The sequence below is a fragment of the Rattus norvegicus genome, chromosome 10 (genome assembly GCF_036323735.1).
Source record: "Rattus norvegicus strain BN/NHsdMcwi chromosome 10, GRCr8, whole genome shotgun sequence".
Taxonomy (NCBI): domain Eukaryota; kingdom Metazoa; phylum Chordata; class Mammalia; order Rodentia; family Muridae; genus Rattus; species Rattus norvegicus.
Window position 1 is genome coordinate 82,687,525 of NC_086028.1, and position 18,894 is coordinate 82,706,418.

The following is an 18,894-nucleotide window of genomic DNA, read 5'->3' on the forward strand; positions in this document are numbered from 1 at the left end:
CATAGCAAGTTCTAGTCTAGCCAGGCTTCAGAATGAGGCTGTTTCAGAAACAAACGGGGAGTTGGCAAGATGGCTGGGGGTAAGTAAGGGTTCTTGCTACAAAGCTAGATGATCTGAGTTCAAATCTTCAGTTACCACAGGAGGAGGCAGGGGCAAATCGGTGGTGCCCACGGTTGTTGTCAGACCTCCACATACATACTGTGGTATTATGTATATATCTATACACATAAAATGTAATACAAATTTTCAAAACTCCTATGGTTGTCTGACTTCCTGTAATTCTCCTGAGGCACAGGGAAACTTTAGTTTCCTTTCAAGGAAGCTGAAAGAACCAGGCCATCAACTTCACATTGACATTTTTATTAACGCCAACTGTTTTTTAATTATTATTTTTTAAAACAATAGCACAAAAATGTTTCAAGGAAGCAGTCTCACAATCTGATGACCTTCCAAAATACATTAAGCCACACCAAATATGAATTTCTGTTAACACAAAATAAAAGGATTCCGAAAAAATAAAAGGAAAAGGAAGAGAAGAAAAAGGAGGTGGGAAGGAGGGGCTGAGACTTAGTAAAAACACACTGGGTTAGGTGGCGAGGCTCGTTAGTGGGCGCACTGGCCACACAGCGGTGCAGCAGACATCTGGGCCCCACAGCAGTCCCCACTGGCCCCTCACATGCACAAGTGGTGAGCCAGAGCTCGCCGATACTGTTCGGAAGAGGGGCAGCATTTGGCCTGTCAGGGAACGGGGACAGTTTTGAGCAGAAAGGCCGAGCTGATGATCTTTATTTCTACTCTTTCACCTCTTATGCATTCTAGGGTTCCTTTAAAGTTATCTTAGAAAATAAAAGCATATCAGCTCCTCTTATTTAACGTGGCCATCAAAGGTGTTTCTGTTATCCAAGGACAGGTCAGGGCTGGGCAGAGCTAAAGGGAGAAGAACCTGGGAAGGGAGGGAGGGTGGTTTTGTTTTGTTTTTTAAAGCTTTTCATACTTTTTTGGGGGGTGGGGATCACACAGAAGGGAGGCAAGGAGGGAACAACAATCCTTGGTTCAGATTGAGTTATACAGGAAAAGATACCTTCCTGGTCGGTTCCCATGCCAAAAAGGAAAAGAAAACCCACTTGCAATTATGCACAGACTCCATTATGTGAGTCAGCGGCCAGCCTTCTGGTCAGCATCCCCAGTGACGGACATGCCCGGCTTGTCAGGCTGCATCATGTAGAACCCACTTCACAAGAACCCTTTGCCCCAAAGCCTCTTCCTTCTGGTAGGCTACAGAACAATGTCCGTCACTAACACTTTGACCATGGCAGGCTTGAGGAAGTTTCACAGTTTCGTTATGCTCTAGTTTATTACTATCATATTTACATTTTTATTTTATTTTATTTTTTTTGCTGAATTGCTGATTTTCCTTTTTTTCAATAGAATTTAATTCTGGAGTGTGAGCAGGAACCAGTTAACTACATTCATTGTCCAACCCCCACTGGTCTAAGACTCCAAATTCTTGGCATGTGAATCAGCTGTTGGGTAGCTCCGCCTCATCCCTGCGAGGCGGTAAGACCGACCGTGGTGCAGAGGCTTCACACCGAGGGAGGGGAGGCTTTCCGCTGCAGGAGGTATTGGTGAATGCTGTCAGCATCCCGCTTTAGCCAAGCAGCGTTCAGCAGGATATTCTCACAACACTGCTGGATGGTACGTTCGGCTGAAGGAGCTGGGTGACTCTCGAAGAAAGCCTAGTATAAAAACAATCCAGAAGTCACTGTTAGCAGCAGTAAGAAGTCAACGTTGGGACGATGTGAAAGCCATCAGCTGGCACAACTGATGGCCCATCCGTCTCCATCATGAGAGCTGACCACTGCCACCATAGGCTAGAGGAGCAACTCCTTGAGCATACATGTAAGGAAGGGTTCCTCCTTAACAAGCAAAAGCATAAAACCTACACAGAAACCGGTAAGAGATGGGACTTGCTGCGCTTTAAAATGCTAATTATCTACCAGTGTGCCTAATTCATGGCTCAGGAAAAAGCTACATGCAGCCATGCCTGCAGGTGTGAGCAGAGCCCAGCTTATGATCATTAACCTACCGAAGCCATCTGTTTATCTAATAACTCGATTGTCTTATGTAAGTAGACAGATCAAAAACATTACTCCAAACATAATAAATGTATTTAAAAATTTAGATTTTAATGCTCTGTTTCTCAAACAGCCTTCAGAGTCTGGGCTATTCTTATAGACCAGCTACGTTTCCGGTTCAAAGCTGCCACCTGTACTACCTACCCAAGGCTCTTCTTTGCACAGAATACAAAAGAGCAAGGTAGGACCAAGCAGAGCATGGCATGTTCAGGTCCTGTACTCTCCTCAGGTCTATTCTCTCACTTCATTCAGAATCTAACCTGTAATTTTTTTTTTAAGATTTGTATGCATATGGGTATTTGCTTGCATATATGTCTGCATATGAGCAGAGGGCTTGAGATCCCATGAGACATTACAGACAGTTATGAGCTGCCACATGGGCGTGGGGAATTCTGAAGATTCTGTTTAGCTAACTGTTTTGGTTTTTCTTTCGACACAGGGTTTCTCTCAGTAGCTCTGGCTGTACACCAGGCTGGCTTGAACTCACAAAGATCCACCTGCTTCTGTCTCCCAAGTGTGGGATTAAATCACCAACTCCTGGCTTTGAGGAGTTCTTTTAAGTATAAGTGTGTGTGCCTGTGAGGCCAGGAGCACAGCAGATGCCCTAAAGTTGGAGGTATAGGTGGTTGTGACCCAGCTGCCATGGGTGTAGGAAACTGAACTCAGGACTTTGTAAGAACCCAGAGAGTTTGCACTGCCTCTAACACATTTATGGGCTTGAATGTGCCCAGTGAGATGTGGAGGTCGAAAGGACAACTCTTGGGTTCCCACCTTCCACCAAACAGACCCTGGAGATCCAAGCTTGAGTCCTCAGGCTTGGCAGGAAGCGATTTTCCTCGCTGAGCCATCTCCCTGGTCCTGACACTTTGTCCTTTTCATCACTCTGCTGCTAGCATTTGGAAGTGTCCCCTAGCCTTGCAATTCTTATTCTGGGAACGTATTTCTACTCTTTTTTTTTTTTTCCCCTTTTTTTTATCCGGAGCTGGGAACCGAACCCAGGGCCTTGCGCTTGCTAGGCAAGCGCTCTACCACTGAGCTAAATCCCCAACCCCGGGAACATATTTCAAAGAGTTATGTGTGTTAGATCTCAGGCCTTCCACATGTCTACAAACAAGCTCAGGCTGGCCTCAGAAGGATTTCTGGGGATAAAAGCCAGCTTCCCTTGGGAAGTTGTGAACTGAGTTTTCTGTCACCCAAACCGGGTCTTTTCCTTGCTTATGGCAGAAGGTACGTGGTTCCTGTGGTTTGAAAGGATTTGATGACTATTCCTTTAGTCATCAGGGAATACAACTCTTTGACAGGATTAAAAGTAATCCTTCTAGAGGGGTGGGTGTCCTTGTTGGGAGGAAGTGTGTCACTGGGAGTGAGTTTTGAGGTTTCCAAAGCCCAAGCCAGGCCCAGGGCTGTTCTTCCTCTCAGACACTGTTCCATGTTTCCCCATAGTCATAGCCCAAACCTGGGACACAGTGAGCAAATCCCCAGGTAAATGCTTTCTTTTATGAAGAATTGTGACTAAAACTGCATGTGAAAGCTCATGCTGGTCCCCAGGATTCCTTAGTTCCCACCCCTACTCTAGAATCCTAGCCCTCCTCACCTCCCTAGGTCTCCCACACTTTGTTCTCTATGTAGTGACACGTTCCCTAAGCCCCGAAACTCTAGTTATCTCCACTGTCCTCCCACCACAGCCCACCCCACCCCACCCCTGCTCTGTTGCTATGATCTCCTGCAGAAAGCCCTGGACACATCCATCCAGTCTACTCCCCTCCCCCCCCCCCCCCCGTTATGACTCTTTCAAATCCTTCAGGGTATTTTCTCTCTCCTACTCAGAATTTATTTATTTATTTATTTATTTATTTATTTTATTTTTTTTAAAGAACACCTAAAAAACTTATGTGTGAGGGTTGGGGATTTAGCTCAGTGGTAGAGCGCTTGCCTAGCAAGCGCAAGGCCCTGGGTTTGGTCCCCAGCTCCAAAAAAAAAACAAAAACAAAAACAAAAACAAAAAACAAAACTTATGTATGGGGCAGTTTTACTGAGCTCTCTTGTATATAGACAGTATGTTAATGGGATTTGGAAGGTGAGGCCATTGAAAGGGAATTGCTTCTGAGTTCATGGCTCTAAGTATGAATTCTGTGCCACGTGCAAATGTTAAAAGGCCTCCCATCGGGGCTGGGGATTTAGCTCAGTGGTAGAGCGCTTACCTAGGAAGCGCAAGGCCCTGGGTTCGGTCCCCAGCTCCGGAAAAAAAAAAGGCCTCCCATAATTAGGATGTGACAAAATTGAACCTGAATCTAGGCTTGGTCAAGGTGATGGCGTCTCACTGAGTAAGTTAACTGCTCTAAGGGCACTTCAGGACCCAAGGCTGTCCCATGATGAGCGCATAAGGGCAATGAAGCCACCAAGCTTAAAATGCTGCCACTAATCCAATTCTACTCTACAGTTTTACATTTTTCATAGAAATGCCTCTTGAATTTATTATTAAAAATTATGAAACTGTTTTCTAACTAGTTCATCTGGCTTCACAGCAAACAAAGCATCTGAAAACAACAACCAGCATATGGTCCCAGGCCTGTCCTGGTGAGAGGAAAATAACTCCTCAGAGGAAATGTAAACTTCAGATACCAACAGTGGACTTACAAAGAAGCACAGCTCCATAGGCTTCTCAGGGCTGGAGTGACACAGCAGGGCGCCTCCTGTTCCATCCCGGGGGTGGGGTGGGGGGGTGGGAAACAGTCCTAACATTACCATCGACAACACCTGGACACAATCTCTCTACACAGTCTTGCTGTCCTGAAATCTACTATATAAACCAGGCTAGCATAAGAGACCTACGTGCCCCAGCCTCCCGGTGCAGGGCTGAAAGGCAGGCTCCACAAGGAAAGTATCCTCCTTGGCTTTTTCTTCTCTTAGGTTCTCAACCTTCCTAACACTGAAAGTCTGTAATACAGTTCCTCACAGTTGTGGTGACCTGCAACTATAAATTATTTTCATTGTTGCATTGTAACTGTAATTTTGCTACTGTTATGAATTGTAATGTAAATATCTGCATCTCCTGATGGTTGCCTTTCACAGGTGGCCACTGTGAAAGGGTCATTTGACCCCCACAGGAGTCTCCTCCCACAGGTTGAGAAATGTTGCCTTAGATGGTCAGAACACAGAGAAACACTGTTGAATTAAAGATTAACGAAAGCCAGGTGTGGTGGCTCATAAATCATTATATAATCCCTGTACTTTTGAGGCTGAGGTAGGAGGATCATTATGAACTCAAGGCCAACTTGGGGTTCACAGTGAGTTTTGGGCCAGCATGGCTCTAGAGTCTGGCTCTATCTCACCCCGTATACTCCAATGCTTACTGGGAAAACCCACCACGACTCCATCATTCTTCTCTGAGCTACTGTCTTTCATGCTCGCAGAATGAGTGTCTCAACCTTCTCAAACTATCGTCCACACTGCAGCATGACTGGCCTCGAAGCACAGTGATCCTCCTGTCTTAACCTGACCGCATAAGACAGTGTTCCCATCTGCAATCTAACGTCTACCTAACTAGCTTCACTTTGCTACTACCTTACCTCCTAAGCCATTTAGATGTCTCTCCTTCGTAGTCTCATTACCTTTACAATGAAATTGTTCACATACATTATATAATGTAAATTAAATGACAGCAGAAATCAAGTATTTCACTGTTTTCTCAAGACCTAAAAAATAGTAAAATGTATTCCTGTGTTTCCCCTTTGTTTTTCTTAAAGATTTATTTATTTATTATATATAAGCACACTGTTGCTGTCTTCAGACACACCAGAAGAGGGCATCTGATGTCATTACAGATGGTTGTGAACCACCATGTGGTTACTGGGATTTGAACTCAGGACCTCTGGAAGAGCAGCAGTCTTAACCACTGAACCATCTCTCTCCAGCCCTTTGTCCCCTTTGTCGTTTTTCCAAATAGGTGTAGCCCTGGCTGTCCTAGAACTTGCTCTGTAGATCAGGCTAGTCTCAAACTCAGGGATCCACTTGTCTCTGTGTTTAGGCCTGAGCCACTCTGCCTGGCTATAAATCTTATCTCTAACAATGGCTCCTACAGTGAACCAGATCACAGCTCTCAATATTGCCTCGAAGAAGATAAGGGTAAAACTGGCAGTATAAATGACATTATGATGAAGTTTATAGTATAATGGAGCTTTACATTTTCCCACTCAGAATAAATGTGTGCCCCAAATGCTGATATTGATACAAGGGCAAGCAAGGGTCTACACAAAACTGATTATCTCTCTACTGTGGACTTTTCAGATATTAAAGGCAAAGTCAAATCTAAGACACAAGGACTCACAAAAGCACACCACCCCAATACTCATTAGAATATTAAAACAAGGTTCATGGAGCTGGAGACACAGCTCAGGTGAAGGCCACTTGTTGCTCCAGAGGACCTGGTTCTTAGCATCCACATGGTGGCTCACAACTTCCCAGAAGTCTAGATCCAGGGGATCCTATGCCCTCTTTACTCTTTACTTTAAGCAAGCATGGAGTACACATATATATGCAGGCAAAACACTCATACACACAAAATGAAATAACTTAAGAAAGAGGGTGGGAGGCAAAGAAAAGAGAAAGAAAGGCAAGTTCACATATGCTCTAGACTGAAAACTGAGAAGTGAACAGTACTGTCCTTACCTTAACTTCTCCAGCCATTTTATCAACTGCAAACCCCTCAACTGACAGCTGAAAACAAACCAGAGGTTAAATAATTTAGAGAAATAAAGAGACTAGGCAATTAAACCCACTTAACCCCGAAGACAAACAATTCTGGTTTTCCCCACTCAGGTTTGTTACACAGAAGATTAAGATGGGGATGTGCATGCTTATAAAACAAACCCCAGTAACTGTTGGAGAGTTTTGGGTTGTTTTTTCTTTTTCTTTTTTTTTTGCTGGGGCTTGAATCCAGGGCCAGTGCAGAACAGGCCTCTGAGTGAGATGCAACCACAGCCCTTGAAGCGTCTACCTGCTGAGGTTACAAGCATAGCTCAGCACACCTGGCTGAAGAACTTTGTAAAGAGCAGAGACCCTAATTCTTGGGTCTAACACAGATTCCCAACCTGTGGATCATGATTTACAATATAACTAAACACATATCAGATTTGTATTATAATTCACAACAGTAGCAAAATTATAGTTATAAAGTAGCAATTAAATAATTTTATGGTTGGGGTCACCATAACATGAGGAACTGTATTAAAGGGTGGCATCAGAGAAGGTTGAGAACCAACACTCTAATAGATCACGGGTAATCATTCAACAACACAGTATTAGTGAGCTACTCAAGACTGCACTTACCTTTATGAGTCTGGATATTAAAAACCCTCCCTGGTATCGATTATAAAGCTCTTCCCAGTTGTCCTTTATGAATTTCCAAGCAGCTTTCCTCCCATGCTTGCTGCCTCCAGCCACTCCACCAATTACTGACACAGTGTCCTGTGGACGTACCTCTTCCTAAGGGGGAAAGGAGAATTAGAAGCCTGGCTAGCTATCTAGAGTATCTCCTGACACCAGAGAATCCAGCAGACTGTTGGAGAACAGAAGCAAAAGCAGGGAAACTGCTCACTCCCAGGGAAGGAAAGGGATTCCAAAGGTCTCCACTTTCACTTCAACCTGTTCTAATTCTCACTACAGTGGGGCAGGACAGATTAGCACAGTAGCCAAGCCTCACAACCTGACTCAATCGTTAGAAACCACAAGATGGAAGGAAGACCCACTTACCTCTCATCCCCACCCCCACTCTGTCAAATAAAAAATAAAGCAATATAAAATTGAAACCCAAACAAAAACAAAAGCTCTGACCAGTTTCTCCCAAACATCAGGAGTGTGCTGAATCAAAGACACTCCATATACATCATCGAACACCAGTTCTCTTTTGTTTGTCCAGACAGAGTATCTCTATGTAGCTGTCACGCTGTAGACCAGGACGGCCTCAAACTCAGAGCTCCTCCTATCCGTGCCTCATGAGTGCTGAGATTAAAGGCCTGTGCCACCACCTCCTGGCTCAGCAGCAGTTCTCTTGAAATGTAACTTAGAACTTACTGAAAGTGCAAAAGTGAGGACTTTTTGAATCAGTTCAGGAGAAAGAGTAGCCCCAAGAACTCTTTCGATTCTGTTTTTCTCTTCTTGCATATCAGCTTGTTTGTGAAGCTACAGGGAAAAAACAAAGGGGAACAGTTAGCCTTTCCCTGGACTCCATGCATGTTCATACAGCTTCTCTTCCAGTGAGGGGGACTTCTGCTCTACCCTCTCACTGGGCAAGACACTACATCACTAAACCATGCTGTGGTTGGGCACTAATTCTGCATTCGCTACAGCAGTAAGCCACTAGATGTGGGTGTGCATTAGTCAAATAGTATTTCTCAGGTCTAGAGTCTAATATCAAGATCTAGAGAGTAAGTCTACTTGGTCAGATTTTTTACATCACTGACACATGATTAATGCTTTGTATCAGATAAATAAGCTATCACTAAACTCTCACTGTCAGTAATTTAGCCTGTCATAGTGAAAGCTGAAAATAATCTAGACATTTAGTAGCTGGATGTGATTAATTACTCATTTAGGAAAATATGTATTATAATGGAGAAGTGGAGGCAGAAGGTCAGACACTTTAGGACATTCCGGGCTACATAACTTGAAGCCAACCTTGGTTACATGAGACCCTGTCCCCTTAAAATAAAAAAAGAAAACATAAAGATATGTTGTAGAATGTTGCTTAAAATCTGTGTCTGTGTATGTGTCATGTTTGTAGCTCTGCTCACATGAGTGTCCCTGTGGAGGGTACAGATTGCTGTCAAGAGTTTTCCTCTATTGCTGTCCACCTTGTTTCTCATTGTAAGATCTATCAATGAACCTGCACCTTGTCGTTGCATCTAGACTAGTTGGCTTGTAAGCTTCTGACTACCTCTGTCCACTGTGCTGGGCTATAGAGATAGGCACCATCGCACCTGGCTCTTACACACGGACTCCAAAATGAGGTCCTCTTGCTGTTCAGCAAGCACTTTACCTACAAAGCAAGCTCTTCAGCCCCTGGAAGCACATAAGATTATATGGAGTTGGAGAGATAGCTCTGAAGTTAAGAGAACTGGCTGTTCCTGCAGAGGGCCTGGGTTTGGTTTTCAGCACACACATGGTGGCTTGTAACTGCTTGACAACTCTTAACTTCAGGGGAATCAAAAGTACTCTTCTGAGCTATGCAGGACACCAAGTACACATGTGGTACAAAGACATACATGAGGGCAAACCGTTCATACACATTTAGAGAATATGAAAGAAAACACAAAATCCAGAATATTTATTTGTTTTGAAACAGTGTCTCACTATGCAGCCCTGGATAGTTTAGAACTCCTTATATAGATCAGATTGGCCTCAAATTTGTGACAACCTTGCTACCTCTTGCTTTCTGAGTCTTTGAAGGTGCAATATATCCAAAGATTAAACTTTAGCTTTCAGGAAACAGTTTTGTCCCAGAGAATATGTAACACACCCACAAGATGGCACTTTAATATCACAGTTCAAGATAATAGGAATTAATTAATTTGATTACTATGTATATATGCACACATGTTTTTCGAGACAGGGTTTCTCTGGCTGGCCTAGAATTTGCTCTGTTGAGCAGGATGGCCTTGAACTCAGACCAACCTACCTCTTCTTCTGCTTCCTGAATGCTGGGATTAAAGATGTATGCTACTCCTGCCAGTAAACTGTGACATATTCATAAGCATATACAACAGACGTGGATCATACTGACCTCACTATTGCCTGTTCTCATTCCCTCCCCGCCTTGGCCCCTTAATTTTCCCAGACATTTTACTTTTATACTTTCTGACCCACCTGGGATAACAGAAGCAATCTATTTTTAAAATATTATTTATTTTTATTTATGAGTACACTGTTGCTATCTCCAGACGCACCAGAAGAGGGCATCAGATCTCATTATACATGGTTGTGAGCTACCATGTGGTTGCTGGGAATTGAACTCAGGACCTCTGGAAGAGTAGTCAGTGCTCTTAACCGCTGAGCCACCACTCCAGCCCAACAGAAGTATTCTGTATCTGTGAACTAGCACATTCCATTCCTATTTGATGCATGGATCTGTTTTTAAAGACATATTTTGGGGTTGGGGATTTAGCTCAGTGGTAGAGTGCTTGCCTAGCAAGTGCAAGGCCCTGGGTTCGGTCCCCAGCTCCAAAAAAAAAAAAAAAAAAAAAAAAAAAAAAAAAAAAAAGATAAAATAATAAAGACATATTTCTATTTTATGTACATGAGGGTTTGCCTGTATATATATATAAGTACATTGTGTGTGCATCTGATGCCCTCAAAGGTCAGATTATTTGGAGTATCTATGGGACAGTGCCAGATTCCATAGAACTAGAGTTATGGACAGCCACCATATGGGTTCTCTGTGCAAGCACCCTAACCATTAAGTGATCTCTCCAGCCTCACTGAGGACGTTTTTGTTGTTGTTGAGACAGGGTTCTCATATAATTCAACTGGTCTTGAATTCTCTGTGTAGCTAGCTGAAGATGACCTTGAACTCCTGATCTTAGCTTTACTTTCCAAGTGCTCCACTCACTGTGTGTGCTAACATGCCTAGCTTATATGTAAATCTTTTAATGATTACAGCTCTGATGGGTGATTTATGAATTGAGGCACATTTTACATAATTACTTGATCACAGAGGTAACCTTATTTTGACTCTCCTACCTCTAATATAGACATTATGATTTTTCTTAACAGACTGGAAGTGAATGCACAGGGACGAGGCATGGGACTTGTCCCAAATACTATTATTCATTCACACTCTGACACAGATCGGTTCCATTGTAGAGCCAGGGTTAATTATATATTCTCAATGGTAAGAAAACTCCAAGGACCAGACTGTTGACTTCCTGTTCATTCATAATGCTTCCGACTTCCCATCTTCTCACCCTCCTCTTTCTCCTGGCTCTTCCTTCCCATGCAGGAATGGAACCCACATCCTTGCACATAACAAAGCAAGGTGCTATCCTGTTTTTAAAAGTTGACTTAGGGGCTGGGGATTTAGCTCAGTGGTAGAGCGCTTACCTAGGAAGCGCAAGGCCCTGGGTTCGGTCCCCAGCTCCGAAAAAAAGAACCAAAGTTGACTTAAGGGGCTGGAGAGATGGCTCAGTGGTTAAGAGCACTGACTGCTCTTCCTAGAGGTCCTGAGTTCAATTCCCAGCAAGCACATGGTGGCTCACAACCATCTGTAATGGGACCCGATGCCCTCTTCTGGTGTGTCTGAAGACAGGTACAGTGTACTTATAAATAAATAAATCTTAAAAAAAAAAAAAAAACAAGTTGACTTAAAAAAAAAAAAAACCCTTTGTTGGTATTGCATGTGTGAATATGCTTTCTGGTTCAGAAGACAACTTTACCTTTTAGGTAGAAGTTTTTCCCCCTCACCCTGCCTTGAGACAAGGATTCTGTTTTTCTGTGTAACCCTGCCTGCCCTGGAACTCATCCTGCAGATCAGGTTGGCCTTGATTCGCCTGTCTCTGCCTTCCATGTGCTGGGATTAAAGGTAACTGCCACTACACCTGGCTTTCATATACAAGTTTTAAAGAACCTGGCTTATTCATATAGACCAGCGGTCTATGGGTCCCAATAACCATCCAGGGTACTGGATGACCCTTTCAGAGTGGATGCCTAAAACCATTAGGTAGAGATATTTATAATTCACAACAGTAGCAAAAACTAGTTTATGGTTGGAGGTCACCACAATACAAGACACTGTATTAAAAGCCACATCATTAAGAAAGTTGGGAGGCTACAGAAGAATTGGTTCAAGGCATAACTGGGTCTTAGAAATCGATCAAGGGCAATCTGAATAACCTAGTAAGATCTTGCTTTATAAAAAAGGTGGGGGGCAGGTGTGACATGTCTGTGATCTCCATAGTCTTGGCACTGTGGGAAAGTACAAGGAAGATAAGGGTTCTAGGTCAGCTTCAAGTACAAAGTGAGGTGGAACATGCCCTGGGTTAAGATGAACCCCTGCTTCAAAAAATCAAAACAAACAAGTAAACAAAAACGGGGCATAGCGACACACCTGCAATCTCAGCATGCAAAGTACAAGGATCAGAAATGCAATGCCATATTTCAGTGTCAGCCTGGGCTACCTGAGACCCTGTCTCAAAACATGCACGAGGACCTGGTGTTAACCCTCACCGTTTCAGGACTAAAATTTAGGTAGATACTCAAGCCAACAAATAAACCCGAGCCCTCGGGTCTGTGGTATTGGCGCCTGTGCCTTGGGCATGCTAGGCTAATGACTCTCCCATTATGCTCCACTCCCAGGGCTTTCTGTTTTATTCTTCCTTAACCTTCCTGTCCTGCTTCGGCCTCTTTACTACCTGAGACTATTAAACCAAGCCCACACACATGTTCCTTCACCCAGGCTTTTCTCCACCCCCACATCCATGCCACTAAAGTAGTACTGGGCATGCCCAAGTTCAAATGCAGGAGTCTGGAGGCTTTTTCCAAATACACTTACCTTTAGCATAATGTCTAAGGTAGTGCCATCACCATGCTTTAAAACAGTAAGATAAACCTACAAAAGAACACCAGGAAAACAAGAAGTCGCTTGAGTAACTAGTATTTTGTTATAAACGATCTAATGCTAAGATAAAAAGTAGCTGGGCATGTTGGCAAAGGCCTGTTGTCTTACAACTGAGGGGTTTGGGGGTGGGTAAGAAAGGAAAAAGACCATAAGTTCAAAGCCTCTGTGGGATACACAATAAGACTCTATGGGGAAAACAAAACAGACGCACAAACAGACCATGGGTAATCAACCCCTAATAGCCTACTGTGAACAATCACACGGGGCTGACATGTCCTGACAATAGCTTCCACCGGTTCTCTCAGAGAAATGTACCAAGTTAGTCGCATTGCAGCACTGATGTGCCACTTGAGAAATAAAGGAGAACCTGGTTCCAAACTACCTAAGTAGTACTTGTTAACACTCAGACGGGGTGTGAGTGTCAGGTGCTGGCTGGCCTCTGCCTCCTGAGTGCCGGGATTCAAGGCGTGCACCACCACACCCAGCTTTCCAGGGGATTATGATAACTTACAGGACTCCTTAGGTCAGCAGAAAGAATCTGCTTCCCTTCCACGTGCTCCTTAAACCGACGGCGGGCTTCTTCCAAAGTTGCCTTATGCCCTGCTTTTCCCAGTTTGCCCAGCACCAAGCCCCTCAGGAGTGCGTCTAGATGACCTGATGGAGAAGTGAGGACACAGCTTGAGAAGCCTGCTTTGATAGATGTGCAACCTGCACAGTTTGTGACTGTGTGACACTAAGTCTACTGTCTTGAACAAACAAAATCGATCACTCTGGTACTTAGGAGAATACTTGAGTTAATTTATCAATTGTAAGAGGAAAGGAATAAACATACTAGACACACAAATTTGGTGACTTGGTGTGGACTCACAGGTATCAGCTACTAAAATCTACTAATGTAATTAGTTATAAGTTAAAAGACTGCATGTTGGGGTTGGGGATTTAGCTCAGTGGTAGAGCGCTTGCCTAGGAAACGCAAGGCCCTGGGTTCGGTCCCCAGCTCGGAAAAAGAGAACCAAAAAAAAAAAAAAAAAAAAGACTGCATGTGAAAAGGAAAGACATCATGAAGGTTTGACTCAAAATTGGTTTTTTCTGTTTGTTTTTTTCTGAAAAGAACTACTGGGCTGGAGAGATGGCTCAGCGGTTAAGAGCACTGACTGCTGCTCTTCCTGAGTTCAATTCCCAGCAACCACATGGTGGCTCACAACTATTGAGAATGGGATCCGATGCCCCCTTCTGGTGTGTCTGAAGGCAATGAATGTGTACTCACATACATAAATTAAGTAAATGTTAAAAAAAAAACCCCTCTGGTTAAGAGCAGTCAATACTCTTAACCACTAAGCCATCTCTCCAGTCCCCGAGGTTTTGTTTTGTTTTAAGACCCACATAGTACTGGACTGCTCTTTGTTCAATAAACTGCAGCCTTAGATTTAAAAATGAACATTCAACGGGTTTAGGCTCCAATGATATGCACAATCCAAAGCCATCCCCAACTCAGTATTGTTGTCATTGTAATAAAAACCTCCACAAAAGGTCCAGGGATACAGCTTTGTGGTAGAACATGGCAGAAGTATTTGCACTGAAAAAATACTTATATTTGGGCAAATAGCTTAGACCAAAAAAGAGGTCAGATTCCCTGGAACTGGAATTATAGATGGATGTGAACTGAACCTTGTCTTCTACAAGAAGAGCTGTAAGGATTCTTAACTGCTAAGCCAGCTCTCTAGCTCCTGTGATTGTGTGTGTGTGTGTGTGTGTGTGTGCGCGCGCATGCACATAGGTACATATTTGTATGTCTGTATACGTGGAGGGCAGGCCAACCTTGGATGTTTTATTTTTTACACAGGGTCTTACTCCTTAGCCCTGGCTGTCCAGGAACTCTCACTGAAGAGCAGGCTGGCCTCAACCTCACAGAGATCCACCTCTTCTGTCTCCGAGTTCTGCAGTTAAGGATGTGTGCCAGCAATCCTGGCCACTTCACTCTTTAAGACATTATCTCCCACTGAAACAAGGCTCAGCAAGTAGGCCAAAGCTGACAGCCAGCAAGCCCTACAGGTCTACTTGTCTCATTTCCTCAGTGTTTGGTCTACAAGCACATGTCAAGACTCCAGGCTATTTTCTTGGGATTAAACACAGGTCTTCAGATATGCACTCTTAGAAACAGAGCTGAGCTGTCTCCCCAGCCCTTACTGGGACTCTGCTACTAACATATTGTAGGTCAAAGCATACAACTGTTTTGCTCTTTAATTCTCCTGTCTGTACAGCCACAGAACAAAGACATTTGCCCTGTATTCTTTCAAACTCAAAGATTTTACACATTATTATTTCCAGAGACAAGTGCAACAACCAGGGACTGGGCTGTATGTGCCCCTCCCTCTCTGCTGTCCGTCATGTATGCATGGCTCTCTCTAAAGCTAACGACCTGCAGGCTCTGGACTCGTCTTCATTACTCAGTTGCCATACCAGCAGTAACCTCCTACCTTTCCTCATAGCACACTCATTCCTAATACTACTGCATTTCTTTCCCCTTGGTAGTTAGTCCTCCAATTTTCCTTTACACTCTTGCATAAGTTTCTCCTTAAAGAACATTTCTTCTCCAATCCCACACCAAGTCTATGCCTGTGGTCAACAAAATTCCTTCTACAGAGATTTCTATCTCCAGAAATACTACTGCACAGATCCTGTTAACAAAAATTGTTATTTCTCTATTCTTTCTGCTTGTAGCAACCAACACAGCTTACCACTTTCCCTCTGCCTCACAACACAACACTTTGATATTGTGGGCCACTCTACTTTCTCCTGATGCTCCTCACAGGCCAGTCAGGTTCTGTTGTGACTCTTCACCCTCTTCTCACTGAGCCTCAAAAGCCAGGGCAGCATTCAACTCTCTCTGACTCTGAGGGTGGCTCCTGATCCTCCCGCTTCGACCTCCTAGGGTTAGTGATGAGGTCATGCAGGCCTCTTTTCTGTTTTCTTTTTAAATTTTTTTTAAAAAAGATTTATTATATATAAGTATACTGTCACTCTCTTCAGACACACAAGAAGAGGGCATCAGATCTCATTACAGATGGTTGTGAGCCACCATGTGGTTGCTGGGATTTGAACTCAGGACCTCTGGAAGAGCAGTCAGTGCTCTCAACCACTGAGCCATCTCTCCAGTCCTCTGTTTTGTTTTGTTTTTGTTTTTTGTTTTTTTTTTTTGGTGAGAGAAGAGAACTGTAGGTAGACCAGCCTGGCATTGACTATTTCTGCTTCCTGATTACAGGAATATACCACCAGCATGCTTAGTTTTTTCTTCTGCAAATTTCTAACTCCTGAATTTAGATACAGTCCTCAAACACCTACTTATTCTTGGTCCTTAAAAAAGGTGGTTTCTTCCAGTTTCACAGTTATAAATCTTTTTTTTTTTTTTTTTTTTTTTGGTTCTTTTTTCGGAGCTGGGGACCGAACCCAGGGCCTTGCGCTTCCTAGGTAAGCGCTCTACCACTGAGCTAAATCCCCAGCCCCCCACAGTTATAAATCTTAACTGTATGCTAGTAACTCCAACCTGTACTTACCCAGCCTGCATCTCTAGCCACTCTCAAATGCAGAAAATGACCTTGGTCTGAAAAACCCTAAACCAAACTCCTGTTTTTTGCAATCAAATTGCTTCCATAGTCAATTTTTATTTTACACTGACTGGCCTGTCACCTGAAACTCTTTGTGCCTGTCCCTCAAAAGCAGTCTTTTTTGGAGGTAAGGGGGTCAGGAGTGGTGTGTATTTGTGTGTTCTAGACATGGTTCTTGTGTACAACAGCTCTGGCTGTCCTGGAACGTGCTCTGTACACCAAACTGTCCTCAACTCAGAGATCCACTTGCCTCTGCCTTCCAAGTGCTAGGATTAAAGGTGCGAGCCACCGCCAGCCAGCCAAGTAGTGTTAATCTGATGAGTCTCTTTTACCACACTCAGTCCTCCAAAACCACAGAGAGTGCACCATTTGTATGTGCTAGCAGCAACCAACACCTCAAGTGGAACAGCCTTCCGAATGGTTTCCTTCAGTTTCATAGTCACATGAATCAAATCATGTTCTTCTGATCAAAACTTTTAAAACTAGCATTTTGTATCACAAAATGTTAGGAACTTTGCTTAAGTCCACCTCCCTGTAAGGAAGTCACTGACTTGCCATGGGCCTCTCGCCTCTTCCCCAGTCCTGACCTCACCAGCCTTCTGGTTTTCCCTTGAACGCTCTGGGCATGCTCTTGCCTTAGATTCTTGTTACTTGCTAGGTCTGGACCATGTTTACTCTGTTCTTATGTTCTCTTTCAGGCCTCCATGTGTATTCAGAGATCAGTTATTAGTGATGATTTTTTGCCAACTATTTTAGAAAACACTGGCTTAACACTCCTTATTCACACTATCTAATCTTTTTTTAAAAAAGATTTATTTATTTTATGTGAGCACACTGTTGCTGTCTTCAGACACACCAGAAGAGGGCATCAGATCCCATTACAGATGGTTGTGAGCCACCATGTGGTTGCTGGGAATTGAGCTCAGGACCTCTGGAAGGGCAGTCAGTGAGTGCTCTTAGCCACTGAGTCATCTCTCCAGCCCCTCTAATTTGTCTTGTGATACTATACACTTCCTTAATACTATTTATTTGTTATGTCTCCCATTAGAATGTAAGCTACACAGGACAATGCTTTGCTTTTCTCTACTGACAAATTTCTAAAATAGCACCTGCCTTTTACTAGTTACATAAATATTAGTTAAATCATGAAAGAAAGAAAGTGGCAAGAATTTGATGCTATTACTGTTCTTATTTTTAAAATCCCAGATTAATGTAATGGTCTGGGAGGAGCTCACTGGCAGAGTATGGCACAGACTAGGCCCCTGGTTTAAACCCAGCGCTATAATAAGAAAAAAAAAATCCTAGATAAAGATTATTCAGGAGAAACCACCTCATTTAGTAAGCAGATGGCAACAAATAAATGTACTTAAAGCCTCCAAATCACCATTCTCAACACTTAAATGACAATTTTTTAAAAGGTACATGATTAAGGGGTTGGGGATGTAGCTCAGAGGTAGAACACTTGCCTAGCAAGTGCAAGGCCCTGGGTTCGATCCCCAGCTCCGAAAAAAAAGAAAAGGAAAAAGAAAAAAAAAATGATTATAAACATAATCACTGAGAGGGAGAAAGCAATTAAAATCCTCATGTTAGAGAGCTGATCCCTGCCAAGTGTGATGACTCATGCATGCTGAGGTGGGAAAGTCACTCCAGTTCCAAGCTCCTGTTTTGTGCTGGTTTAATGGTTTCACCAGCAGGTTCAGAACATTGCATTTCTGGCCAACTGAATATACTGTAAAATCTAGATACAGAGATGCTGCTAATTGTTAAACACACATGAATAGAAAGTACTAGCTTCATGTTCTTTCCCCACATAGTACATTCATCTATTACCTTCTCCAGGTTTGGGGTCCCAGCCCAGTCTCTCTCCTATAGGTGAGAAGACATCTTTGACAAACTCCTGGATTTCCTCATAGAAGTCTGTGTGGGACAAGAGAGTTGAAAGAATCCCCAGGTTACAGCTCAGGTCGCTCCACACAGTATAATTGGGCTCATTCACAAAAGCCTCCATGACTTTTAGAACCTCTACAGTGCTAATGATTCCAGCTCGAGCCTGGGACAGGAAAAAACACAAATTAGCTCAGCCTTCAAACTCAACCAGACAAAAGAAAACAGACAAGTATGCTGGCAATCTCTACTGCTAACAATGTTTGTGGTTTAAGAAAATGAGGCTAAGTAAGTTCAGTTAGAATAAAAATCCTATCATGACAACATCTTTTGTTAATTTCTTTGCTATCTGTAAAAGAATCCCTTAAAAAAAAAACTTACATTGAACCTCATAATTTGGGACCAATAAAAAGTAGTTAACTTCTCGTTTCTACTCAGTTTCTAGGGCATCACTTTGATGTTTTAAATTTCTTATACTTTGACAAAAGTTGCAAAAAAAAAAGTTGGGGCTGTGGTTCTTGGCAAAGGCTCTTTCAGGACTGAATCTGCAAACTGTGTCAACTTGCACTTCTCCTCTACTCACTTCTAAAGGAACATGAATGGGAAGGCTCTGCGATTCAGAGCGCTTTCAGCACTGACTACCAAGAGATGGAAAAAGAAC

General features: G+C 43.2%; 1 protein-coding gene across 3 annotated transcripts in view; it reads right to left on the bottom strand.

The window, feature by feature from the left end:
• Positions 1–344: 344 nt before the first annotated feature.
• Npepps (aminopeptidase puromycin sensitive) overlaps positions 345–18,894 on the bottom strand; it is an 82,495-nt gene continuing 63,945 nt past the window's right edge. For all 3 annotated transcript variants that reach the window (NM_080395.1, XM_017597478.2, XM_039086657.2), the window contains 7 exons: positions 18,180–18,399; positions 13,256–13,398; positions 12,679–12,735; positions 8,208–8,315; positions 7,464–7,619; positions 6,804–6,851; positions 345–1,736 (listed from right to left, as the gene is read on the bottom strand). In NM_080395.1, the coding sequence (NP_536320.1) occupies positions 1,584–1,736; positions 6,804–6,851; positions 7,464–7,619; positions 8,208–8,315; positions 12,679–12,735; positions 13,256–13,398; positions 18,180–18,399 (885 nt within the window). In that variant the 3' untranslated portion in view covers positions 345–1,583. The remainder of the gene's footprint in view (positions 1,737–6,803; positions 6,852–7,463; positions 7,620–8,207; positions 8,316–12,678; positions 12,736–13,255; positions 13,399–18,179; positions 18,400–18,894) is intronic.